Source organism: Manis javanica, chromosome 13, assembly GCF_040802235.1.
Source record: "Manis javanica isolate MJ-LG chromosome 13, MJ_LKY, whole genome shotgun sequence".
Taxonomy (NCBI): domain Eukaryota; kingdom Metazoa; phylum Chordata; class Mammalia; order Pholidota; family Manidae; genus Manis; species Manis javanica.
This window is the reverse complement of record NC_133168.1, coordinates 100768288-100793038: the sequence shown is the minus strand read 5'-3', so window position 1 is coordinate 100793038 and position 24751 is coordinate 100768288. Positions and strand designations below refer to the sequence as shown.

The 24751-nt window shown below is 58.6% G+C and overlaps 1 protein-coding gene and 1 long non-coding RNA gene across 7 annotated transcripts; both read left to right on the top strand.

Moving 5' to 3' along the window:
- The first annotated feature begins 955 nt into the window (after positions 1 to 955).
- On the top strand, positions 956 to 24725 carry PTBP1 (polypyrimidine tract binding protein 1). 3 transcript variants are annotated; one of them, XM_073220728.1, is made up of 15 exons: positions 956 to 1068; positions 16262 to 16292; positions 19110 to 19185; positions 19291 to 19463; positions 19547 to 19693; positions 19768 to 19938; positions 20019 to 20129; positions 20217 to 20391; positions 20503 to 20580; positions 21161 to 21306; positions 22277 to 22310; positions 22722 to 22814; positions 22893 to 23109; positions 23233 to 23310; positions 23407 to 24725. In XM_073220728.1, exons 1-15 carry the CDS (start codon positions 971 to 973, stop codon positions 23537 to 23539), a joined length of 1761 nt encoding a protein of 586 aa, XP_073076829.1. In that variant the 5' UTR covers positions 956 to 970; the 3' UTR covers positions 23540 to 24725. The 3 variants fall into 3 exon arrangements, with proteins under 3 accessions (XP_073076829.1, XP_036874484.1, XP_036874485.1); XM_037018589.2 differs by lacking the exon at positions 956 to 1068 and adding an exon at positions 13818 to 13963; XM_037018590.2 differs by lacking the exon at positions 956 to 1068 and adding an exon at positions 14897 to 15574.
- Positions 1101 to 8992, top strand: LOC108395525 (uncharacterized). 4 transcript variants are annotated; one of them, XR_012124608.1, is made up of 3 exons: positions 1101 to 3861; positions 4832 to 6875; positions 7166 to 8992. It is a non-coding gene; the product is annotated as an uncharacterized lncRNA (long non-coding RNA). The 4 variants fall into 4 exon arrangements; XR_001852689.3 differs by having other exon boundaries at positions 4589 to 6875; XR_012124610.1 differs by having other exon boundaries at positions 1109 to 3861; positions 6596 to 6875; positions 7166 to 8987.
- Positions 24726 to 24751: the final 26 nt, after the last annotated feature.

The window sequence follows — 24751 nt, the reverse complement described above, 5'->3', positions numbered from 1 at the left end:
TGCATCTCCCCAAGGACGGCGGCGTTGAGCATCTTGACGCAGTCCCCGTGGGCCATCGCATCTTCTTCGGAAAATGTCCATGTAGGGCCTCTACCCCGTCAGCATACTCCTTCCCAAGTCACCTCAGGGCCTCGCCCTTAGGAGGGCCCCACCCTGTTCTTGTCAGCATCCCCGCCCTTTCTTAATATTTTTTTATTTTTTTAGCAGTTGTAGGCTTACAGAAAACGGAGCAGAAATTACAGTCCCCGTAGGCCCCTCACCAGTGTCTCCCGGTCCCACCAGTTATGAATGAAGTGGGTGTAAGCACCCACGTGCGGACATCTCCTGCGAGTCCGGGCCGCTTGCCCACTGCAAGGCTCTGCCTGCATCCTGGCCAGCTCCCACCCGGGACCCCAGGAGGGCAGGGCCAGTGGCCACCGTGCTCCCACTGTGGCCAGAGCTGACCCTGGAGGTGGCAGGAGGCCAGGGTCAAGCAGAGGCCACTTCAAATCTCACCAGCTTGGAGCTGAGAGACCTTGGAGATCGACTCCAAACTGCAGGTTCCTCAGCTATGGCCAGGCAGGAGCAAGAAGCCAAACAGGCTGCCAGTGGCTCCTGCAGGCCTGGCAAGGGTGGGTGCTGACTCCTGTGCCCCCTCCTCCCTTCCCTTCATGTTTCCCTACTTGGGCCGAAAATGCCGGAAGGAAGCCACTGGGGCGGCCACAGATAGACCACACCAGCCCCGCGCCTCACGGCTCACGGAGGGAGCCTCCAGACCGGGCATCCCCAGCAGGTTTTTCCGGCCCCTGCAGTCCAAGACGGTAACTCGCCGGGAGGCTGCCCGAACTTGTCCAGACTTTCCCATTTCCCAGCTGTGCACGAGGCTATCACAGGGCAGAAACACGGCGTGTGGGCTCGCGCGTGGCTGCGGGCCACTTGGGAAGGTCGAAGGCCGAGGGCCTGCACCCCTGGCTCCTGCCCACTGGTGCGGATGGGAGCACCGCAGGGCAGCCACTGCGGGACGCGGCTACGACAGGAGCAGAGACCTGCCAAGCGCCACACGTGGACGGGTCCTGAACACGGTGCCCGGTGAGAGCCAGACCCACAGGCCACACAGGGTGACCACATTCCTGGGACACGTCCACAGCAGGCAGATCCACAGACAGAGTGTGGGCCCGTGGGTGCCAGGGGCTGGGGAGGGTGGGGGTGATGGCTCACAGGGGTGCTCTGGGGGATGGTCAGAGGTGATGATTCACAGCATTGAAAATGTACTAAATGCCAGGGATTGTTCACTTAAAAATGGTTAATTCCACTGCACAGCTGGCCCTGACCCCACTTCTGCACACCCCCGAGAACAACTTCAGCCCCAGGTGCGCTGGCACCTTCCCACCCGCCTGGTGCCATGCAAGGCTGGCAGACATTATCTTGCTTACTTCCACCCTTGCTTCCCAGAGGCGGTCAGGGTCACACGTGCAGCCCCCGCCCCTCAGCACCCCTACCAGTGCAGGGCTCTCTGCAGGCTGGGCACCTAACTCTGCAAAGGACAACCCCTTAGAGACACCATCGTGGTGCCCACTGATGCCCAGCACCAGGGACTGAAATATGGGCTCTCAGGTACCCCAGTCCGGGGACTGCGGGGCCCCGTGGGCGTGAATCCTGCGGAGGCTCTGGGGAATGACTGCAGTCCTGGGGCTGCCCACTGTCTAACGGTGTCCCTGCCTGGGTCCAAGCCTCCCTCGGTGTCCACCACAGCCCAGCCTGGCCTGCAAGTGGCAGATGTCTCTTTCTGCCTTCCTCCCCACTAAGGCAAGGTGGGAAGGCCCAGCTGGTCCTGGCTGGAAGGCAGCCGGTTCTAATGTGGGGAGGTGAGTCGGGGTGCAGTGTTCGGGGTGCGTGCATGGGCTGGGGTCTTGCAGGCTTGCTGCACGCCCTCAAATGCGAGATGGCCCGTGTGCGGTGTCTCTGGGAGGGTATAGCCCAGGAGGGTGCTGGAATGATCTGTGCCTGGGCCCAGCAGCGGCTCTAGGACACGCTGAGAGTCCCAGCAGATTCCAAAAGGAATTCCTGGTCGAATTTAAAACAAACAAACAAACAATGTGGGAAGGAGAGAAAGAATGTCAGGAATGTGGGCGGTCGGCCTCCCCAGGCCCCCAGGCCCCGCGAAGGCGTGGGAGGCCACCCCAGGGCCCACCCCAGGCTTCCTCCCGCCTTTCTGAGCTTGCCTGGGGAGGGAACAAAGAACATTATTAACAAGGTGTGCTTGGAAAAGCAATCGAAACCACCCCAAACCCTGCCTCCTAAAGAAATGTCAAAGACGGTGCACGGGGACCCAACAGAATTTTCTTTTCTCAATTAGGGTCAAGATCTCAGCTTCCTTGACAGGGGAATTTGGGGGTCTAGGGGGGAGTCCCTCACTATTTGAATTCTTCAAGGTGTAAATGACCTCCGTGGAAGGTTCCAGAGACAAAATTTTCCCAGGGAGAAATAACTGACTTTTGCAGGCCGTTGAAGGGACACGGAGGGTTTCAAACTGGTTTCTAAAGCTCCGGCCAGCTCTGTGGCGCAGTCTGCGGCGGACTGCCCGGAACCCCGTACAATATCTGGAAGTGACACAAGAACATTCCGGAGCCCAGAGGTCCCACTTTGGAGATAAATACAAGCCGTCTTGGTACGTTTGTTTTTATCATTGGGACCTATTTTATCTTCCGCAAAAAGGAAGTCACCAAGAAAACAAGAGGCGATACAGGCCAGTAGGGCCGGGGCCTGCCCACCTGATTCTAGAATTTTCCACCAGGAGAACGGCTGGGAATTTAAACTCTGTTAGCTGGACAGAGAAGCTCAGGGCAAGGGAAGACAAAAATGTGGGTTTCTTTAAAGGACAAGCATGTTGGATTTTAGGGAAAGAAAGAACCCCTCATTCTGCTGTGTCTCTCTGCTGGTCCGCCAGGCTCGGCTGCTCTGACAGGAAGGCCCCTGGGCATCCGGCGGGTCTGAGGGAGGGTCTGAGGGGCCTGAGGGCCCGGCTGCGGAGGCCCCCTATGCGCCCGGACTGTGGGGTTGCTCCCTGAGCGCGGACCGCATGTGAGCTTTCCCAGAGCCTGGGTTTGGGGCGACCACTGCAGGTCCTGAGCAGCTTTGAGGAGGCCAGTCGGGCCGAGTGGAAGGGGCCCAGGGCAGGGTGCCGGCGGGGCCAGGGGCTGGCACGTGTGGAGACGACCTCCTGGGGACATTCTGGAGATGATGGTGGAGATGCATACACTTCGGGAACGTGCTTTATGCTGCAGGGCTGTGAGCTAGGAAATGGTTAAAAGGGTAGATTTTGTTATGTATACTTTTACTGCAATTTGAAAAAATGTTTTGGAAGAAATCTGAATACCCTCTGGAAAAGTTCAGGGGGTAAAACGAGGGAAAGAACAGAGAACCTTCTCCACGGGAACGTGGGTATCGCTTTGGTGACCAGCATTCAGCTACAAAGTTTATATTTGAAAACCCTGTTTGGTGTAGCCACTCCCAAAACGACCAGTCATTCCCTCTTGGGTGCCTTGGAAGAATTGTTTCCTCCTCTGCTGCCAACTCTATTTTTAAATGTTTTCTACAAAGCCTGGGAGACCCTGAGCTGGTTTTTTAAATGCATCCAGGAAAAGGGAGATGAAGGCTGGAAGACCATTTAAAACCAAAGAATGCAGGATGTGTAAGCGAGGTGGGAGGGTGACGTCACCTTATAAGGAGCAGAAAGGGCTGGACCGTCCCCATAGACTGGGGCTGCACGTAGGCCGCAGACAAACTCTCGGAAATAGCAGGGATCTGGGGGGATCGACAGGATCGGAGAGACTAGCAGGATCTGGGGGAATCAGCAGGAACGGAGCTCTGCACATTTACTTGGTACGCTTCGGGGGTTATATGAGTTTGTTACAAGGATACCTTGTAATTTTTAGCCAATGGTTAGAACCTATTAACATGTTCCCAATTGTAGTATGTATAATATAAATAGGCATACAACATATATTGTGTTTATGCCCATGCATATATACATGGACACATATCTATGTTTACATGCGTGCATATTTCCTCTTCAAGATAAATATTGGAAATATTCTGAAAGGAAGATGTCCCACGTTAAAGGCAGTTATTGCTGACTGCCGGGGGCGGAGGCACAGATCATTTTTAGTTTTCTTGTGTTTAGTCATCTAATTGTGTACAAGAGTGTTTAGCATGCATAAATTTTAAACTCAGTAGGAAATATATGAACAAAAGCAGCCCCATCCCCTTAGCAGACCTCCAGCCCCCTCGGCCCCTCCTCCGGCACCATGAGCCCACGTTCTGTCTGTGGCTTCGCCTGCTGCGGACGTGCCACAGAAATGGGTCACACCATGTGGCCTGTGTGTCTGGTGTCTCCCTGAGCACCGTGTGTTCAGGGTCCATCCACGTGTGGCACGTAGCAGGGCTCTGCTCCTGGTCGTGGCTGTGCGGTGCTCCGTGGGTGGGTGGACGTGTATGTGTTTGTTCCCCTGCTGATGGGCACCTGTATGTTCCCAGCCTTTGGCTGCTGTGAGCACGTTACTGTGGTCATTGTTATGCACGTATCTCTGTGTTTTCATTTTCTTTGGAGGGAAGAGCTGGCCCCACAGGGACTCTATTTTCACTCTTTGGAGGAATGGCCACTGTTTTCCGTGGCGACTGGATCACCTTCCTTACCACCAGCTGTGGGCGGGGTCCCACTGTCTCCACGTCCTCACCCGCACTGGGGATAGTGTGGGAACCTGGCTCCTCCTGGTGTGCGGTGGTGTCTTGCTGTGGGTCTGATGAGCATTTCCCGTCTGGCTTGTGGTGCTGAGTGTCTTTTCATGCACAGGTGGGTCATCTGTCCGTCTACAGAAATATCTTACCTGTTCAGAACTGCAAAGGCACTTGGAGCCAGCAGCCTCAGCCTCTCTCTTCCCTCCCACTCTCCTGGTCCCCCAGCAGCCATGAGCAGAAGCCCCTAGCCGTGCAGGGCCAGCCTCTGGCCAAACCCACCTTGGATGAGAGGCCCCCATCCTGGGCCCATCAAAACGAGAGGGAAGTGGTGACGGGGGCTCCACTGCAGGAAGGGAAAGCCGCAGTGCCAGCCACCTGCTGGCCTGTTCACCCCTAGGTGGGCTGTCTGGAGCCTCGTGCAGGCGGGCGGCCTGGAGGCCACCCGAGCCGGCCGCCCGCACCCTGAAATTCAGGCTCGGTTTCCCGCTATAAAGTATTGATGTGGGTGATGTCACCACTGTGAGCTTCTGTCTTGGGTTTCCTGTGTTACCTGTTACGAACCCCGAGGGCTGCTCTGCTCTCTGTCCTGGAGCCAAGGGGTCTGCCAGGGGGGCACATTCCCACCTTGGCGCCCGGATCCTTCCAGAATCAGCCTCTTACCAGGATCCCACGTCCCCCTGGAGTGGAGGCCCAATGTTCCTGGGCACATATGCAGTGGACCCTGGGGGCTTTGAGCTTAACTCGGCTGACATTTGGGTGGGTCGTTCTCAGGAAGGGGGTGTCCCGGGCACTGCAGGGGGTGGGCAGCCTCCCTGGGCCCCACCCACTGGATGCTAGGGGCTCCCCCAGCCACAGATGTCCCCCAGATGCTACCCGGAGTTCTGTGCAGGGGGGGCAGGAAGAATTGCCCCAGTTGAGAATGGCTGCCTTGCTGTGGTGAGCGCTGGGCTTCGATTCAGTTCAACCTTTTTAGAGAAATCCTTACTTACTCCTGGGAATAAGAAAGACAAAACCAAGGTCTGCGGGCTGCAGGGCAGCGGTGGAGCAGGCTGGGCCCGGGGTCTCCCCACCTCGGTGAGCATGGTGCTGGGTCTGCGGCACCCTCTGTGCCCCAGCGTGGCCAGGACCCTCTGGGCGGTCTGGGGTCCCTTGCAGCCCCGTGACCCCGTGGACAGGCGGACAGCCGGCGGGCAGATGGCTGCGGGTCACTTACAGCCCGGCTCACATTCCCTTTCCATACTGAGGCAGCTTTCTTTTCATAAATTTTGCAAGGCCGTGGAAACAAGCCTTCTCACCCCACCACCGCAATCCACTGGGCGGTCAACGCCGGGGCTCCGGCTCCATCCGCCAGGCCCTCCTGGGTCCTTGAAGGCAGAATGCATTTCCCGTGGCGGCCTTCACCAAGAATCACGCACAGGGTGGCTGAGAGCAGAGCATATTCATTCCCTCACCACTTGGGAGACCAGGCCCGGACGGGACACGGGCAGGCTGGTCCCGTCTCAGGGGAAGGGTCTCTCTGGTGCTGCCAGGCCTGTGGCCGCCTCTGTCCAGTCTCTGCCCCGTCCTCATCATGTGGCCTATCCCCGCGTCTGTGTCCACATTTCCCTCTTCTCAGAAGGACACATTGTGTTAGGGCCACCTGATCTGGTGTGACCCTGTCCTCATCACATCCACAAAGACCCCGTTCCCAGGTGAGTCCGCTCATGGGTGTGGGGCTCAGGATGTGGACACACTTTTTGGGGACTGGGTTCAGCCCGCAGCAGGGCGTTTGTGGTTTTCCCCGCAACGTTGTGGCCGCCTCCCCAGTGCACCCTCCATGGTGGCCTCCCCCACATCCAGCCCCTTCCTGCCTTTCTCTGCCTTTGGCCGTTTCCCGCAGGCCGACCAGTGGCTCCTCTCCTCAGCCACATGCTTATCAGCCGCCTTCTCTGTGGCCCAGCCTCCTGCTCAGCCCAGCGCCTGGCAGGAGCCCCCAGAGTGACCTCGGACAGTGTAGGCCCACGGCCTGCATCTCTGTCCCCAGCCTCTTGATAAGCGCTGTGCAAAACCCAAGGCCCCTGGGTCTCCGAAGGTCAGGCATGGAGCTACCACGTGACCTAGCACCTCTGCTCCTGGGCATCTGTGTGGACCGATCATGTCACCACCCGGCTCTGAAATAGGTATGGTGGGGCCCCGATTCCCACCCAGCACCTGCGAGTGGGGCCCTCTTGGGGGTGGACGTCTCCACAGGGGCGATCATAATTAGATCGTTGGGCAGCCCTGATCCAATCTGACCAGTGTCCTTATGAGAGACCAGGACACAGACATGCAGAGAGACGCCCACGCGAGGACTTGGGGAGAGGGTGGTATCTACGCCCACAGGAGGAGGCCTCAGCAGGATCAGCTTTAGGCCCAAGAGAGAACAACTGTGTGTTGTTTAAGCTGCCACGTCTCTGGCGCTTTCTTGCAGTGACCCCAGGAAACTCGGTCTGTTCAAGAGCAACGGAAACACATGTCCACAGAAACCCCGTGCACGCCTGTCCCCAGCAGCCACAAGGAGGGTGCACGTCAGGTGCCCATCAACAGGGGTGTGCACACACACGTGTCCATCCACACACACATACACGGAGCATCACGCAGCCATGAAAAGGAGGCCCTGCTACACACCACAAGTAGACGGGCCCTGAACACGGTGCTCAGACACACAAGGCCACACTGTGTGACCCCATTCCTGTGACACATCCACAAGGTGGATCCACAAACAGAACATGGGCTCATGGTGCTGGGGGAGCTGGGGTGACTGCTAAGGGAGAGGGGCTGCTTTTCGGGGTGATGGGATGTCCTCAAATTGATTTTGGTGAGAGTTGCACAACTTTTGACTATATGAAAAACCATTGAACTGTCACTACAAGTTGGTGAATTGCATGGTATGTGAATTACATCTCACTAAAGCTGTTACCCCAGAGATTTTCCTTCGGTGGCTGTCTTAAGCATTTCAGACACTTGCACACACAGAGCTGAGCCCACCACCCAGACAAGAAATCAAGTATCAGCAGCCAGACATCACCACCCCCCACCCCCCAAGAAGAGTCTCCTTAAGGCAGGATCTCCAATCCCTACTTTCCCCACAAGCGCATCTATCCATCTATTCCCAGCTCTGGTTGCATTGTCCAGACCCGTCCTGTGTGCGACCTCCTGCTGCTGTGTCCCCTGCCACGCCAGGTGTGGCGGTGTCTCTGTGCACCTGCCCCCAGCCCAGTCCAGATGCCTGTTACCGTACTGGGGCATCTATAGGGTCCCGTGCTCCAGGGTGTGCTGCTGGGACGGAGGGTGGCCCAGTGCCATGAAGACCGTCTACTGCCTGAGGCTGCTGTTCCCTCTGCCCTCAATGCTGTTCCCGCCAGTAGGACCACATCGGTGCACCTCCACCCCAGCGGGGGTTCAAGCAAAGAATCATTTGATAAGAGGAGGTGGGCCTCTAGGTCCTGCGAGGAAGTCACGCCCAGAAGCAGCCTTCCCTCCAGCTTCTGTCTGATGGAACATTTCTGGAAGTGACCGTGGAAATGCTCTCTGTGCCTTGTGATGGGGCGTCTGTGTGTGGCTGCTGAGCACTTGAAACCCAGCTGGTGTGCGGGGGACGCTGCACGTTTATCCTTTGTGATTAGTGTGGATTTAAATAGCCACATTCTATTCTAAGGGGGGCCAGATTCTCACTCTTCACTGATTCCATATTGGGAATTCACCTCCTTGCTGAAGTCCTTTGGTATTTTTTTGTAAAAGTCCTTGTAAAAGTGTAACATTTATTATAAACCAACACTCCTGAGACGTTTTTGTGGCCGGCTGTTCATGGGCACATTGAGCAGCAAGAGCTCTGAGTGAGGACGTGCCCAGGTGCCCAGCTGAGGTGGAACCGGCGAGGGCTGCCGTCTCTTCTCTTCTGAGACTGGGAACAAGGATCCCTTTTTTAAGGCTTAGTTAGAGCAACGTGTTTCACTCTTTGGGGCTTTTTCTGAGTGATTTTGCTGTTTAAACTGGCCCCCAACCATTCCTAAGCACAAGAAGTGTGATGTGAAATTAGAGAATTGGGAGAAAATATGTGTGTTTGAGACGCTTTGTTCCAATAGTGCTGTTGGCTGTGCCCTCGATGTTAATGGATCAATAGTACACGTTACATAAAGTGTCTTTAGGCAGAAACACACATAACCCAAGATAAGGTGTGGCTGGGTTGATGAAAATATTGTGACCGGGCACCTGCAGGAACCCCGCTGCACCCCCAGGAGGGTCAGCCCAGAGGTCACTTTGCCTGTGTCTGTGGGGACCTCACAGACTGTAAGTGTGCAAATACAGAGAACGGGCAGTGTGTTCTTGGCCAGGTTGTTACGGAGGTGCACTGTGCCCACAGCAGAGCGCTCCGGCCACACACACCGTGCTCGCCAGGCACACCCCAGATGCCAAGAGCATCGCGGGCCCCCGCGGCCAGCCCTACCCTTTGCAGCCACTAAACCTGAGTGCCTCTCTCTCAGTGTCTAGCGCCAGGGGCTGGGTTCTGCCTGATGTTGAAGTTCATTTCTCTGGAATCACAAGTGCTGTTGTGCGTTGGCTCCTTCTCTCCACACAGTGTCCACGGGAGCTGTCTCATTGCTGCGAGGGTGTGCCGTCCTTCTTCATTGCTGCGTTGTATTCCATTAGGTGGACCTGCCACAAATGGTGTCTCCATTCTTTGGCTGGTGAGCACCTCGGTTCTCCCGGTGTCTGGCTCTTATTTAAAAAGAGCTGCTACGGAGATTCTTGTCAAGGCATCTGTTGGCTATTCCTGCACATTTCTCCTGGGTAAAACACCCAGGAGCTGGCGCTAGTCTTAGGGGAAGTCTATGAGCAGCTTTATAAGAGATTTGCCAAGCCGTTCTCCAAAGCGGCCACACCGTTCCACCTGCCCATCTCCACAAGTGCTGGGCATTTCCAGTCTGCATATGAATGATTTCATAATAGCAGCTTTATTAGACATAATTCACATTCCCTACAAGTCTCCCACTGAAGTGCACAACTCAGTGGGGTTTTGTGCAACCATTCCCACAATTAATCTGAGAACATTTCGTCGCCAGGAAAGAAAGGCCAGCCATTAGCTGTCCCTTTCTATCCTTCCCCCAGCCCTGGGCACCTATGAGTACACTTTCTGCTCGTGGATTTGCCTGTCGCGGACATGTCACAGGAATGGGGTCATACCCTATGGCCTGTGTGTTCTGTGTCTGTCCACGTGTGGCGCGTGGCAGGGCTCTGCTCCTTTCTGAGTGGTGTTCCGTGTGTCGGTGGACACGTGTGTGTCCGTCCATTGATGGACATCTGGTTGTTCCCACTTTTGCCATTGTGACGCGTGCTGCTGTGGACACATGCATGTACAGGTTTTGTGAGGACCTGTTTCATTTCTCTTGGGCATGTGCCTGGGAGTGGAGTTTCTGACCCTGACTCTACGCTGACCCTCTGGACGACTGGCCGGTTGGCTCCTCCCCAGGACCCCCACCCAGGTTCAGCCCTAGGGGCCTCTTCCAGGCTGAGGTGGCTCACTCAGCCTCCCTGGGATTTAGAAAAGGAGATGAAAGTATTTCCTATCTGAGTTAAAGAGTTAAAACAGCAAAGGGTGTGGGGAGGCGGGGGCAGGGGCGGCCTCAGGGCGGAGGGGCCGGCCAGGGCCTGGGAGTGGGAGGAGCAGCTGGAGGGATGCTGCAGTTAGGTGGGGGCTGGGCGCCAGCTGGGGTTAGGGTGGTGACCCTGACATTTCAGGGGAAGACCTTCCAGACCCCCCCCCACCCGCCTTGCAGGGAAAGGGGTCCCTCTAGGGCACCCTAACTGGAGGAGGAAACTGCCCGAAGCCTTGGGGCTAAGGAGGGACCAGGTTCCAGGCGGGAGGCAGATTCTGGTGTGAACTGTTGTTGGCTGTAGGCAGTGCTGTTCACCCCAGAGTTCAGGCAGGCCAGAGCAGCTGCAGGCCACCCAGCCTGCGGCAGAGGCTCCAGCCTGCAGGGGTGGGGGTGGGTCAGTCCTGCAGAAATCCGGAAAACGGGTTGGAGAGGCGGGGAGACTGTGAGGGGCGGGGGATGTGGAAGGGACTGCCCAAGCCCCAGGCCCTGGACCCCGCCCTATCGCTTTTGTAAGGTGAATATATATTCCAAAATGATTAACCTTTTCCTTTGAAATACATGGAAGCCCCACAGAGAGTCAGGGTGCGAAACCCCATTCGCTTTGACAATGGGTAAACCGAGGCACACCCCCACAATCTGCTCAGAAAAGAGGAATGAGTCCCCAGCAGGCCCCTACCAGGCTCCCCTCTCCCTTGCTCCTAGCTAGGGAGAGGATCGTTTTCAAAATCTCAAACAAATGCAGGGCGATCCCAGTCCACGCTCACCCTGAATCTTTAATGAGGGAAGCAGCTGGCAGGCAAGACGGGTTGGGAGGGAGAAGAGCGCAGAAGCAGGTGGGTTGGCTCCTTGGTGAGCCAGGGGCATACGTCCAATGTGTGCATGCAGGCCCTGGGCCTTGGTGACCATGAGCCCCCAGGCTCCCCCGCTGCAATCATGGAGGGCCTGCCAGCCTTCTGTCACCGCTCCGAGTTTCACATGGTGTCAGGTGCTGACTGGTGGCCCCCAAAACAACATGTCCACATACTAATCCCCGAAACCTGTGAGTGTCCCGGGACGTATTTGGAAAAAGGGCCTCTGCAGTTATGGTTAGGGTCTGGAGTTGAGGCCACCCTGGATTACAGCAGTGGGCCCTAAATCCAACCACGTGTTCTTTTTAGAGACAGGCAGAAAACGGACAGAGACAGAGAAGGTGGCCTCGTGGCCACAGAGGCAGAGTTTGGAGTGATGTGTCCACGAGCCAAGGATGCCTGGAACCCCCATAAGCTGCGAGAGGGAGGAAGGACCTTCCCCTGGGGCAAAGCCCTGGGGACGTGACTGCGGACTTCTGGCCTCCAGACCACGGAGGAGTTTGTGTTGTTTCGTTCCCTCCAGTTCGTGGCACTGTGAATGGTGGTGATCAGTGTGGATTCTCTGCAGGCAGGGGCTGGCTCGGCTCCTTCACCTCCTCCCAGCAAACAGCAAGATTCCAGGTCTGCCTGAGACAGAAGGGGGGCCTTGCCCGTTCGAGGGCTCCTGCGTCCGTGCCTTCTTGACTCTCTTGCCAAATGCTTTCTACCTAGCGCTAGTCTGAGGTCAGATTCGCCCCGAGGGGTTCCAGCAGACGGTGGAGAGGAAGACCATCACTGATAGCCATTTTAGAGGATGGCAGGCACACAGGCCCTGGGGCAGGGGCTCTCAGGAGGGACTAGTGAAGGTGAGGGAAAAACCTTCCAGAAGGGAACAGCTGTACTAAGGAAGCATGTGCCAACAGGTCAGGAACCAAGGGCGGGCAGGAGGTCGGGCTGCAAAGTTGCCTAGCCTTTCACGCCCCTCCCATCAGAAGTGGGTTTTAATATGGTTCTGATGGTTTGGAACCACCAAGATCAGCCGCCCCCTCTTCTCCCTCTGGGCTGTGACACTCCCAGGGTTCCCTGCCTCCCCACTGCTGTCAAGGGGCAGCACCTCCCGCACAGCTCAGAGAGGAGGGTGAGCCGCTGGCCTGGTGGTACCCAGGGCAGAGCTCAGATGGGATTCCCGGACCCGGCAAATCCACAGGAATGCACTGGGGATTCTCCTAAATCCGCCGGGACATTCCTGATTAGCCATTCCGAGCTTCACGTGGCCTTAGGCGCAAGTGAGGGCCGAGGACCACAGGCAGGAAGCCTCCGTGCAAATCGGCAGCCGCCCCTAATCCACCGGAGGCCTCCGATGAGCACGGCAGGGGGGTGCCCAGGCTGCGCCCAGGACACATACCTGTACTGCGCCCCCAACCCCAGCTGCGGCTAGGCCATCCCGCCCACACACACACACCCCGTAGGCCCCCGAACCCTGAAACCCGCGGGTGTCAGGTCCAACCTGACGTAGGGCAACCAGCCTTGTTCCATTCAGGCAAAGGAGAAATGGCCTTTCTTCTCCTGGTCTAGACTGGTGCCAATTAGAAGCCCCTCTCCGCCACAGACTATGGCAAACAATTACTACTATGGCTTCTGCTGTTTATTTAGTATCTACTTGGGGCGGGCATACGCCAGGCCTGGGGACGCATCGGCTCCGTTAGCTTCCAAGGCGCTGGGGGGTGGGGGTGGGGGTGCTGACCCACTATGCAGCCTCCCTGGCGCTGGCCTCTCTGACCCCGACCGCCCTTCAAGACACCCCCACACCCGGCGAACCCAGGCTTCCCGCCACCTCTTCAGGAGGCGCCCCCTGTAAGCCACACCCTGTCAATTTTTGGAATCATGGTCTCGGGAGGTATGTGTAGGGTGCTCTCCTGCTGCTGCTGGGACGGAGATGCACCCGGTCCCGAACATCCCTTGACAGCGGGATTCTGTTCTGTGTTCCCGGGCCTGTCTCCCCGCGTGCAGGCCAGGCGGCGTGCTCCGTGGGCATCGGGCCTCAGTTTCCCCATTCCTGCAGTCAGGGTAGAGGACCTGCCTGGCTTCGCTGCTGTGAAGCGAACAAAGGACGGTAGAGGCCGATCCCCAACACATCGTGCCGGTAAGCTCGGGGCCGCCCGGGACGCATTAGGCAGTCCCCACCTCCCTGCGCGCTATCCTAGCAGTAACATCTAGGTTTCAATCAGATTTCTGGGCCCCGTGCCCACAAGCAAGATGGAACTCCATAGGTTTCCTGCCCGACTCCAAGATGGTGACCCCCGCCCTTTTCCCTCCAGCCCGGGTTGGACGGCCTCTGCCCGTTTGCAAGATGGCAGCCACCTGGGGGAAGCACGCTTCCCGCCGCCTGACTTCGCCACGTACCCACTCTCAAGATGGCTTCTCCCGCAAAGCCCCAACCAGGGGAGCAGCTCACTCACTGGCTCAAGCGCCATCATGTGGCCCACCCTTTCTCCCCTCCCCCGACTCCAAGGCCGTTTCCGCCTTGAGCCCTGACGGACGGCCGCCCTCTCCAAACGCCTCTCGCCGTTCCTCTTGACCCCACCCCTGGGGCCGCCTCATAGTCATCGGGAGGCGCTGGCGGAGGCCCGCGGCGCTAGCTCCGCCCCCCTCCGCGGCGGGAGCCAATGGGCAGAGCGCGCGGGGGACGTGTTCGGGCGTCTCCGCCATTTTGTGAGTCTATAACTCGGAGCCGTTGAGTCGGTTCCTGCTATTCCGGCGTCTCCACTCCGTCCCCCGCGGGTCTCCTCTGTGTGCAATGGACGGGTGAGTCGTCTGCTCCGCCCTCCCTGCCGCCCTCCTCGCGCCCCAGTCGCCCCCAGCCGCCGCCCGGCCTCCTCGGGGCCTCGGCCCGCGCGACGTCCGCCTCCGCCCGGACCAACGGGTGCCGGAGTCCCTCCCCTGTATGGCCGCGGGGGCGGAGCGGCTCCCGGGGGCTCCAAGCGGTCCACGTTTCCCGGGCCCGACCCGTGCCCAGCTTCGGCATTACTGGCTTCGGTGCGCCCCGTCCCGAGTTCACACGGCTGCCCCGTGGCCCTTCCCGCATCCCGTCCCCGCGCGCACGCGCCGCTTTCGGTACCCCCCCTGCGCGCTCCCCGCGTGGTCCTTCCGGCTCCCCACACCCCTCCCCCCTGCGCGCGCTCCCCGCGTGGCTCTTCCGGTTCCCCGTACGCACTGCGCGCGCCCCGTGTGGCCCTTCCCGCTTCCCTTGGGGCGCGCGCGTGCGCAGGTCTCCGCGCCCTCTTTGGGCCCCGTGCGCGTGCGCGGCCTTTCCCGCCGCGCCGACTCAGCCCTGGGGCTACCCCGCCCGCTGCCGACCCGGGCGCGGCCCGGAGAAGCCCCTCCTCCGGTCGTCCGACCCCTCCTCCGTCCCCGGCCGCCCTCCAGCTCCTGGCCAGGCGGCCGGGGAAGGAGCGCCCGCCCGCTTTGTTCCCGGGTCCACGGCCGGGGAGGGCGGGGGCGCCTGATGCCGGCGGAGCGCTTAGCCTGCTGTAGAGGCTGGGCGTCAGGTCCATGGACGCGGGGCCTGCTGCAGCGGAGCTAAGCGCGCAGAGAGGGCAGGCGCAGATCCTGGGTTCAGTGTGAGGTTTCCCGAGGCGGTTTCGGTTATCTTTCACATCGAAAGAGATGTGAAGCTTGGAGGAAGCTCCTCCTACCCGGACCTTCGGGGGGCTGCGGGGCGGGGGGGCGTGTTGTAATCCCCGAGAGTCACATGTTTTCTGTGCCGGGTTTGAAGTGGTAGATGTGAACGAAGCCGAGGAGCACCGGGAATACGATCCTGTGGTTGTCCACCTGTCTCCTGGGAGGCTGGACACCGTTCCCAGCTCGCCAGCGGGGTGTGCAGGGCCCGGGTTCCTCGGGGCTCATTTTGTCCATTCAGGTTCTCTGGGGAGTGTGGCCCGCGGAGTCCCGTCTGCGTCCTCTGTAGGCGGCCTGGTTACCTGGACGTCTGGCCTAGGCAGGGAGGGAGCGGGGCCTGCGCAGCCCGCCTGTCTCTGAAAGGTTTGAGGCCTTTTCAGGAAAGGCCCTGCGAGTAGGAAGCTGTTGGAAAGTGCGTACTTTTCATTCTTCACTTTTCCTGAGAAGTTTTTTGGTTGAGTCAGGTTTTAAAAAGCTGTTGATGTTAGCGGATGGGCTGGTCTGCCGTGAGAGGACGAAAAGAGCTGGTCAGCACACCTAAAAGCAGGGAAGGGTTGCAGGTAGCAGGACCAGGGCCTGCTTCGGGGTCACCATGCTGGAGTTCGGTTCCTTGAGCTGACCTTCCCGAGGCCCAGAGCGCTGAGAACTGGGGGGATCCTGAGAACAGCCCTAATCTTTGCCAAGTCGGAGAGCCTCCCCGGACAAGTGCAGGGAACACCGAGGTGTGCGACAGGGCAGGCAAGTGGCCTGGTGGGGGGCGTTGGTGACCGAGGTGCCCTCCTGGACACGTCCTGTGAGTTGTCGGCAGTTGGCTTGCCACGTGGGGCCCTGGAAGGGTTTTACTGTCAGCCTCCAAGAGCTCTCCTGAAGTCAAGGCCTGCGGGACTGCAGATCCCTTGGACAGGCATGGTGTCTTCCCGGGCAGTGCTGGAGTCAGGGAGAAAGTCCAGTCACGGGGTCAGGTTGATGAGTAACTTGTGTTTAGGTTATCTGATAATTTCCGCTGCCTCCTGTAAGTTCCCTCCTCGTCCCCTAGGGCTGGAGCTCTGACCTCAGCCGAGCAGCCTGCCCTCTTACCACCGCCTCCCCAGCCTGTGAACTGTCCCTAAGCACTCCCGGTTTTTAGAAAGCACATGGCACTAGAATCTTATTGGGCCTGAAGCACCCCTCCCAGGGCTTTTCAAGGGGGCATCTTTGGGGATGGTCTGGGCGGGCTGGGGTCCCGCTGTGGGCCTTGACTGGAGGACAGTGGTTGCTCCTTTTCAAGTTGAGATTAACTGGATGGCAGCTCACTTCCCTGCTCTGAGATCTCTGAGTGCTGGAGGGGCTGGGGTGGGGGCCCTGTACAGACGGACCTGCAGTTGCACCTTGGCTTTGCCCCCACACGAGGCCACCTGGCTAACCATCTCCTCTCTCTCTCCACAGCATTGTCCCAGAGATAGCAGTTGGTACAAAGGTAGGCACTTGTGACCTTGCTTTTCCATGCGACCCGCACAGGCACATCTCTCCTGCAATGTGGCCTGGCGGCTGCCCCAGACCAAACACCCTCCTGCTGCCAGCAGTAAATGCACTCTTGGCCTTAGTTTGGGGCTCTGCACCCTGTCCTGACCGAGGGCAGGTAGAGAGAGTCCTGTGGTTCCCAGCCTGGAGTTTGATATCAGGGCCAATAGGCAGCTTCCATGGTGGGGGGTGTGTGTGTGTGCTTCTAGTTCTGTGGAAAACCTGGTCTGGCTGCAGAGCGGTTTGTAGGGTTGTTGGGGGGATTGGAGGTTACATAGGGACTGGGAGGCAGTCGGGCTGCTTTTGACTTAACATCCTGCAGATAGGTTTTGCTCCAAAATATCAGAGTTTTTGAGGTAAAGGAAAGCAGAGGTCCGAGTCCCCTTGATATCCAAACCCTCAAAACCGTTGGTGCCCAAGCAGCCAGGTAGCTAGCTGGGTGGTAAAGGGGGAGGGGGGTGGTGGGGTGCTACCCTTACACCAGGCCTGTGCACCTGGGAGTGTGACTGCGGGGGGCATGGGCCCAGTTGTGGATACTGGTCGTTTGGCTCTCCCACAGCCCGGCTCCCCAGGCCCCCTGCAGGCAGCCCACTGGGTTCTGGTGTGCCATCCATGGTGCCCGGGCTGGGTTTCACTTCCCAGGTGGATTCCTGTCTTCACACGCTACCTGTCCCGATCTCCCTGCAGATTAAACCTGTTTGTTCAGTGGCTGGGCAGGGGGAGAGGGACTTCCATCTGAAGCATTTGTAACAGTCACAGAAAACGTCTGACTGGCAAATAATCCTCCTGCCAGCTCCAGCTGGCTCCTGATTCCAGCTGGAGCAGGTCTCAGGGGAGGGGCTGTCTGTTCTCAGGGTGGCCTCTCGTCCATCCTACTCCAGGCAACACGTTTCAGTTCCAGAGCCAGGTCCACCCAGGACAGAAACACAGTGGCTGTGGTGGTGGGGTGGGGAGGGGGACAGTGGGGGTTTGTCTGGAGCAGGTTCTGCCCAGTCTTCAGCAGCAGGCACATGCGTAGGGGGTTTTCCTGTGGGTGCACCCTGACCTGGTGTCCTGGAGAGAGCACCATCCCCATGGGGATGGTGGGCCTGGCCAGAGGAGTTGGACAAACCTCTGTGGGGTTCTGCCCTACTGTGTGTCCATGTGTACAGGTGGCATGGGCGGGATGACACAGGTAGTTTGTCCCACAGATGTTGGTACAGGCCAGCTGCCACAGGAATACCATCAGGGCCAAGAATGCCTGACTCTCAGCAAGGTCCAACCATACTCAACACCTGTCCCAGGGCAAAGATGCCCTTTTAAAGGTGATGCAGTCAGCGCCCAGCCCCTGACTGATAGGCAGAGGTGGGGGTTTTGATCCTGAGGAGGAAGGTCAGGGCTCAGGCCAGAGATGGGAGTGGGGACCCTTGGCTCAAGCAGGTGGGAGGGAGTAGGCACTCACACCCCCGGAGTCAGCAGGAGGTCGGGCCTAGCATGCTGTGCAGGGGGTTTGCCCAGATCTCACCTGAGTTCCAGCCTGGGTCTCATGTGGCCCTTGGCCTCCCAGCACCCACGTCTACTCCAGGAAAGTGAGCTTACCCCCCACTGGCAGCTGGTGGTTGATTTTTTATGTTTTGCCTTGTTTGCATTAAATCTCAACCCTGTGTGAGATCCTCTTGGTCAGCCCCCAGCTTCTGCAGCTTCCCCTTGTTGGCACAGGTCCTCCACTCTGATTTTCAAGCATGGACCTCTGTCCATGGGCTACAGTTGCACCGGCTGGGAGTCGGGGGGGCCCTGTGCAAATGCTTATATAGCCTGGGGTCAGGGACAAGCTCACTACAGTGAGCAGGGCTGTCAACTCTGGACCTCACTGTCTTCCCGCTCGTCCCCATGGCCTCAGTGGTGCTATGTGGTGGCCTTGGGCATAAACAGTTGTACCTGCTTGTAAGCGGCAGTGATGCATGCAGCTTGGAGGAAGGACAGAGCAGGTATTCTCATAGGATGGGTGGGAGGCAGGTTGAAAAGGCAAGGCTCCGGGGAACCCCTAGCTGCCAATGCAGATTGCATTTGAGGCGTTGTTCCCTCCCTGGGGACCTGGAGCCTGAGCTCCAGCCTCAACAGTCCTGTTCCCTGCAGAGCAGCCCCAGAGGTGGGCTCCATCCAGGACTGCTTGGCTGTCACCTTCCACCCTGGGGAAGTCACTCCCTGCCCCCAGGGTCAGCCTTGTGTGATTCTGGAGAGTGGGTCAGCCAGGGCAGTTCTGGTGTGTCGCCGGCACTGGTTACAGGGTCACCTGGATGCCCCCTCCTCAGGCGGCAGTGCCACCTGTTGCATGGAGAGGCAGCATTTCTAGTCCTCTGAAAGAAAGCACAGAGGTGGAGGCTCGGGTTTCCTTAGATGTCTGGAAAGTAGGACACACTCCTGTGGCAGAGTGAGTGGCTGCAGGGTGACAAGGGGGCTTTGTTTCTCAGGCCTGTGAGCAGCTCCTGTCACTGGAGACCACCTGATGGTTTACAGTGGGCAGGGCTGCAGCTATGCCCCTTTGAGAGAGGGGGTGCCAGGCTCAGCCCCAGGTGTGGCTGGTGGCAGGAGGTCAAGGACCTGCCTTGGGGGTCGGCGCGCAGAGGTCCCTGAAGGCAGTGGTGTCCCCTACCTTGGGAAAGCCCCCCAGGGATCACTGAGGCTGGAAAAGCAACAGTGCTCTCGCATTAGGGCCTGCAGGTCACAGGGTGGGGAGGAGAGGGTGGTCGTGCCTGCAACCCTGCAATGCCCCACACGCCCCCGTCTCTTCCAGCGGGGGTCTGACGAGCTCTTCTCTGCCTGCGTCACTAACGGACCCTTTATCATGAGTAGCAGCGCGTCCTCTGCAGGTGAGCCCCCTCTGGGGTGCGGGCGGCCAAGCCAGATAGCCCCCTCCTGACACCTGCTTTGGGAGCCGGGGAGGTGCTGGGCCTTACCCGGTGCTCTTCTGCCAGCAAACGGGAATGACAGCAAGAAGTTCAAAGGTGACAGCAGGAGTACAGGTGCACCCTCCAGGGTGATCCATCTCCGCAAGCTGCCTGGTGACGTCACCGAGGGCGAGGTCATCTCCCTGGGGCTGCCCTTCGGGAAGGTGACAAACCTTCTGATGCTGAAAGGGAAAAACCAGGTAGCCCCCGCCCCCTGCCCCCCCCCCAGCTGCCACTCACCCTCCCTGGCCCCCACCCTGCCGCTCACCTGCCCCGCCCCCAGGCCTTCATCGAGATGAACACAGAGGAGGCTGCCAACACCATGGTGAACTACTACACCTCGGTGACGCCTGTGCTCCGCGGCCAGCCCATCTACATCCAGTTCTCCAACCACAAGGAGCTGAAGACGGACAGCTCACCCAACCAAGCGGTGCGTCTCCCCTCGGGCTGGGGGTGGGCAGGCGCGGGGCTTCGGTCTCATGGCCATGCCCCCCCCTCCCACAGCGGGCCCAGGCGGCTCTGCAGGCCGTGAACTCTGTGCAGTCTGGGAACCTGGCCCTGGCTGCCTCGGCTGCGGCAGCGGACGCCGGCATGGCGATGGCCGGGCAGAGCCCAGTGCTGAGGATCATTGTGGAGAACCTCTTCTACCCAGTGACCCTGGATGTGCTCCACCAGGTGAGCGGTCCACCCTGACCTGCCAGGGTGCTGGGGACTTGGACGGCCACTGTCAGGCTGACTCCCCCCCGCCCCCACAGATCTTCTCCAAGTTCGGCACCGTCCTGAAGATAATCACCTTCACCAAGAACAACCAGTTCCAGGCACTGCTCCAGTACGCGGACCCTGTGAGTGCCCAGCACGCCAAGCTGGTAAGTGGGAGGCACCCTTGCCCTGCCCTGCCGTGCCTCACCTCACCCTGCTGCTGGCCCTGACAACAGCCTCCCTAACACCCGCAGTCGCTGGATGGGCAGAATATCTACAATGCCTGCTGCACACTGCGCATCGACTTCTCCAAGCTCACCAGCCTCAATGTCAAGTACAACAACGATAAGAGCCGAGACTATACACGCCCCGACCTGCCCTCGGGTGACAGCCAGCCCTCGCTGGACCAGACCATGGCTGCCGCCTTTGGTGAGCCACCCACCAGCACCGGGCACCTGCCCTGTGGGGTGCTGGCAGCCATTGCCCTGGTGAGGCGAGGCAGGCGGCGTGTGCGATGATTAGCGTCTCGTTTGTTTCTAGGTGCGCCTGGTATAATGTCAGCCTCTCCGTATGCAGGAGCTGGTTTCCCTCCCACGTTTGCCATCCCTCAAGCTGCAGGTATTGAAAGCTCTGTGCTGGTCCCCATCGCCGATCCTGCATGTCCACTCTGTGTAGCTCTGCCTCTGTGCAGCTGATGCGGGTGCGGTCCCCTGGGTTCCCCAAGGAGCCCTGCTAGGGCAGTTGTAGGACGGCCGTGGCCACAGGGTCTGGTATGACTCCCTTCAAGCAGCATAACAGGCGCAGGTTGTTGGAGGGATACGACCCTAGTTGGTGGGTTAGATGGCCTGGCAAGGGGCACTGTGAGGCAGACATAGCTGCCTCCATCGTGGAGCGCCTCATGGTATTTGTGGTTTTGTGACATTCTGCCTGGCATGGCACTGGGAAGGGGATGGTTTGTGCACGCTGGCCAGCCAAGCCCATCCTGCACCATGGGCCTGAGCTTTTGTGCTGCTGGGCACACGGGGGTGGGTCCCAGCCGGTGTGGTCTGTGCTGCAAGGAGAGTGTGGAGGAGCGGCTGTGGCAAGAGGGCCTGTGAACCTTCTGGCCGTTTGTTTCTGATGAGGCCAGGCAGGACCCTTGCTCCCCTCGGGACAGGGACATGGGTGCCATTCAACCTTCCGGTCCCTCTCTCCCCAGGTCTGTCAGTTCCAAATGTGCATGGGGCTCTGGCCCCCCTGGCTATCCCCTCAGCGGCGGCGGCTGCTGCAGCAGGCCGGATTGCCATCCCTGGCCTGGCAGGCGCAGGCAACTCTGTCCTCTTGGTCAGCAACCTCAGCCCCGAGGTACGTGCTCTTCCTTCCAGGCCATCGCTCCTGGAGGCACAAGTGGGCAATCGGCCTCAGGTCTCAGAGCAGGTGGCAGGCAGCCCAGGTCCCCTCGGCGCCCCTCCCGAGTATGCGGCGTTCTGTCTCTTTGATATCTTGATTTACGTTTCCAATTCCATAACATTCAGAGCTGAAGTAGCTTTTGGTGCGTGGTGTGGTCTTAGCATGAAGCCACGCAAGCCGTGGTCTGGCTAGGGTGCTCTGTGTGATGGGCAGTGGTGGCCAGTGCCGGCCCACGTCCACATCCAGATTGGCAAGAGCTCGGGTTAGGTCATAACAGGCTCAAGATAGTTAACTCTTGAAAGATGGGGTTCCTGTGCCGCATTTCAGGCTGCTCTCTGGTCTCTGACCCTCCTTGGTTGCCTGGCCTGGGGCCCCCCTCCCGCCCTCAGCTGTGAGGCCCGCGCTGGGAAGCCCTCACTAACTGCCGCGTGCTTGTGTGAGCGCTGAGAGGCTGCGCAGCCGGCAGCAGGGGTGCGGTGTGCGGGGCGCCGGGCCGCGGCCCTGTCTCCTGCCTGTGTCTGCAAGGTGACCCTGTGACCCAATGTGTAGATCTTGACTGATGGAGCACTCGTTTTCTTATGTATTTACTGACCTGTGTTTTTTTGCTACTTTTTTCTTTTCTCCCCTTCCCCTCTCCCAATTTTTTTTCTTGCCCTGATCCGGAATTTCTTTGCCAACTGACTGCACGGTACTTCTGCTTCCTGTGTTGCTTGAACAAAACAAAACCATAAATAAATAAAAACAAAATTCCCCCTCAAACCCTGCTCTCCGGAAACCAACCTGCCCTTGAATATTAACATCCTGACAACTTCATCATCCATCAACCTGCACGCCTGTGGGGCTGCCTCCGCGGACGATTGGCACCTCGCCCCCTGGCCTCTCCCTTTCCCTGTCCCTCGCTGCCTTGCTCTGCTGTCCTCTAAAGAGAGTCACACCCCAAAGCCTCTTTATTCTTTTCGGTATGTTATCATTTCACACTTTTATTACCTTTTCATTTAATTGAGGGTATTTTTTGACGCCCTGAGATGTACTATGATTTGCAGTTTGGCATTCTGCCTCCATGCGCGGCTTGCCTTCAGTTTGCATATTACTTTGACTCTACACGCATGGTTATTGCCCCGCATGCTTTTCGAAGAGTTAATGTGTTGGTAGCATGCTAAGTGGTGGTTCTCTGGCAATTTGACGTTCCTGGATGTTGACCTTGGCGGAAGGTGGTCCTCCTGGTACCGCTCCCCGACTAGACGCAGGCCCCCAGAGGCAGAATACGCAAGCCTGCGGGAAGAGCAGCCCTGCAAGGGTGTGCGGGGCGCGGGGGCTGGCAGGGCGGCAGTGGTGGGTGGGAGTTCAGCGCCCGTCCTGTGCTTTTGAAGGCGTGTATGGGGATGTGCAGCGGGTGAAGATCCTGTTCAACAAGAAGGAGAACGCCCTGGTGCAGATGGCAGACGGGAGCCAGGCCCAGCTGGGTAAGGGGAGGTGCTGGGGGGGGGCGCTGGGGGGGGCAGGTGTGTGGGCCTCTGGTCACGTGTGTCCTGCCTCCCCAGCCATGAGCCACCTCAACGGGCACAAACTGCATGGGAAGCCTGTGCGCATCACGCTGTCCAAGCACCAGAATGTACAGCTGCCCCGTGAGGGCCAGGAGGACCAGGGCCTCACCAAGGACTATGGCAACTCGCCACTGCACCGTTTCAAGAAGCCTGGCTCCAAGAACTTCCAGAATATTTTCCCGCCCTCAGCCACCCTGCACCTGTCCAATATCCCGTACGCAGTCAGGCGCCGCCTAGGGTCCGGGGTGGGGGTGAGGCTTCCAGGTGTCTCCAGATCTTGCAGCCGCCCTGTTCTGCTTGGCAAACCCCGTGTGGCTCAGGTCTCCTTTCCCTGCAGGCCCTCCGTGTCAGAGGATGACCTCAAGGCGCTCTTTTCCAGCAATGGCGGGATCGTGAAGGGATTCAAGTTCTTCCAGTGAGCATAGCCCCTCCCCCTCACGTCCTAGGTGCCCCCAGTCCCATCTCCTCACGTCCTGGGGCCCCCACCCCACCCTTTCGCCCTGTCTTCCAGGAAGGACCGCAAGATGGCGCTGATCCAGATGGGCTCCGTGGAGGAGGCCATCCAGGCCCTCATCGACCTGCACAACCATGACCTGGGCGAGAACCACCACCTGCGTGTGTCCTTCTCCAAGTCCACCATCTAGGCTGGGACCTCCCGCCGGGCCGGCCACACTTCCGTCATTCCAGAAGAAAGCCACTTTAAAGCAGCTGAAGTGACCTTAAAAGACCAGAGATTTTATTTTTTTAAAGAGAAATCAGTTTACCTGTTTTTAAAAAAATTAAATGGAATTCACCTTGCTCACCTTGGGGAGTCGGGTGCCGGCCCCTGGGCTCTCGGCGGCGGCACGTGGACAGTGCGCCAGCTCCCCGCCCCGGCCCTCCCAGTGCCTTCTGCGGCCTCCGTGGGTCGGGCGCTCCCAAACCTCACTCGGCTCTCCCGTGCCTTAAGCCTGCTGCTCCAGCAGGGCCTTCTTGGGTAGCAAAAGCGTGGGGGTTTGGGGGAGCAGGCCCTCCCGTGGGGTCCTGTGGCGGGAGGCTGTGTGGCAGGTCCGGCCCACACCCCCACCCACTCAATTAAGCGTGTGATTCCCCCACCCCAGGCAAGCCCGGGGCGCCCCATTGGCTTCAGCTTTGGAGCTCTGGTTCACCATAGTCTCTGTATCAGCTTCAATGCAGACATCTGTGCCTAGCGATATTTCCAGTGACCAAATATTCTAATCTTTTTTTCATTTATATGCAAAAGAAATAGTTTTGAGTAACTTTTTATATAGCAAGATAAAGATGGTCTGAGTAACATACGCCTCCTCTGTGTGACCTCGCATACTGTACTCCTTTTACCCGAGCCGCAGGGCAGACGTGATGAGCCGGGGCCCAGGCCTCGGCCACCCATCTGAGACCCCCGGATGCCTTACCCTGACCACCCTCCACCCAGGAGTACAAGCGCTCCTAAACTTCCAGGGTTGCTTTCTTTCTGCAAGTTTTGGACCAAAGTTCTGTTTCTGTTTTTTGTCTGCCTCTGATGCTGGGACCCCAGAAGGGGGGTCTCCTACACGTCCTGTGCTCGGGTCCCGTGCTGGCTGGCCTCTCCCTGGGGTCTGGACCCCCAAATTTCCATTATTGGGGTGGAACAAGGGTGTAAATATTTATAATTTTTTATACCTGTTGTAAGACGTGAGGGGCAGCAAACACGGTTTTTTATGGGACACAGATGTATATTTTGATAACAGCAATTACAGGCTCAGTATTGTATTGCGGGGCCCAGCACATCCCTGCCGCCTGACGGCTTATAATGTGGAGAGAACCGAATTAAAAAGCGATTTTACCACAGTTGCTCCTGGGCTCCTTTGTGTTGTGGG

Coding starts and splice junctions, on each gene's coding strand:
- PTBP1 (XM_073220728.1), top strand. CDS start 971: ATGGGAGCACCGCAGGGCAGCCACTGCGGGACGCGGCTACGACAGGAG. Junction 19,939..20,018: donor CCCTGGATGTGCTCCACCAG/GTGAGCGGTCCA, acceptor CCGCCCCCACAG/ATCTTCTCCAAGTTCGGCAC. Junction 21,307..22,276: donor TCAGCAACCTCAGCCCCGAG/GTACGTGCTCTT, acceptor TGTCCTCTAAAG/AGAGTCACACCCCAAAGCCT.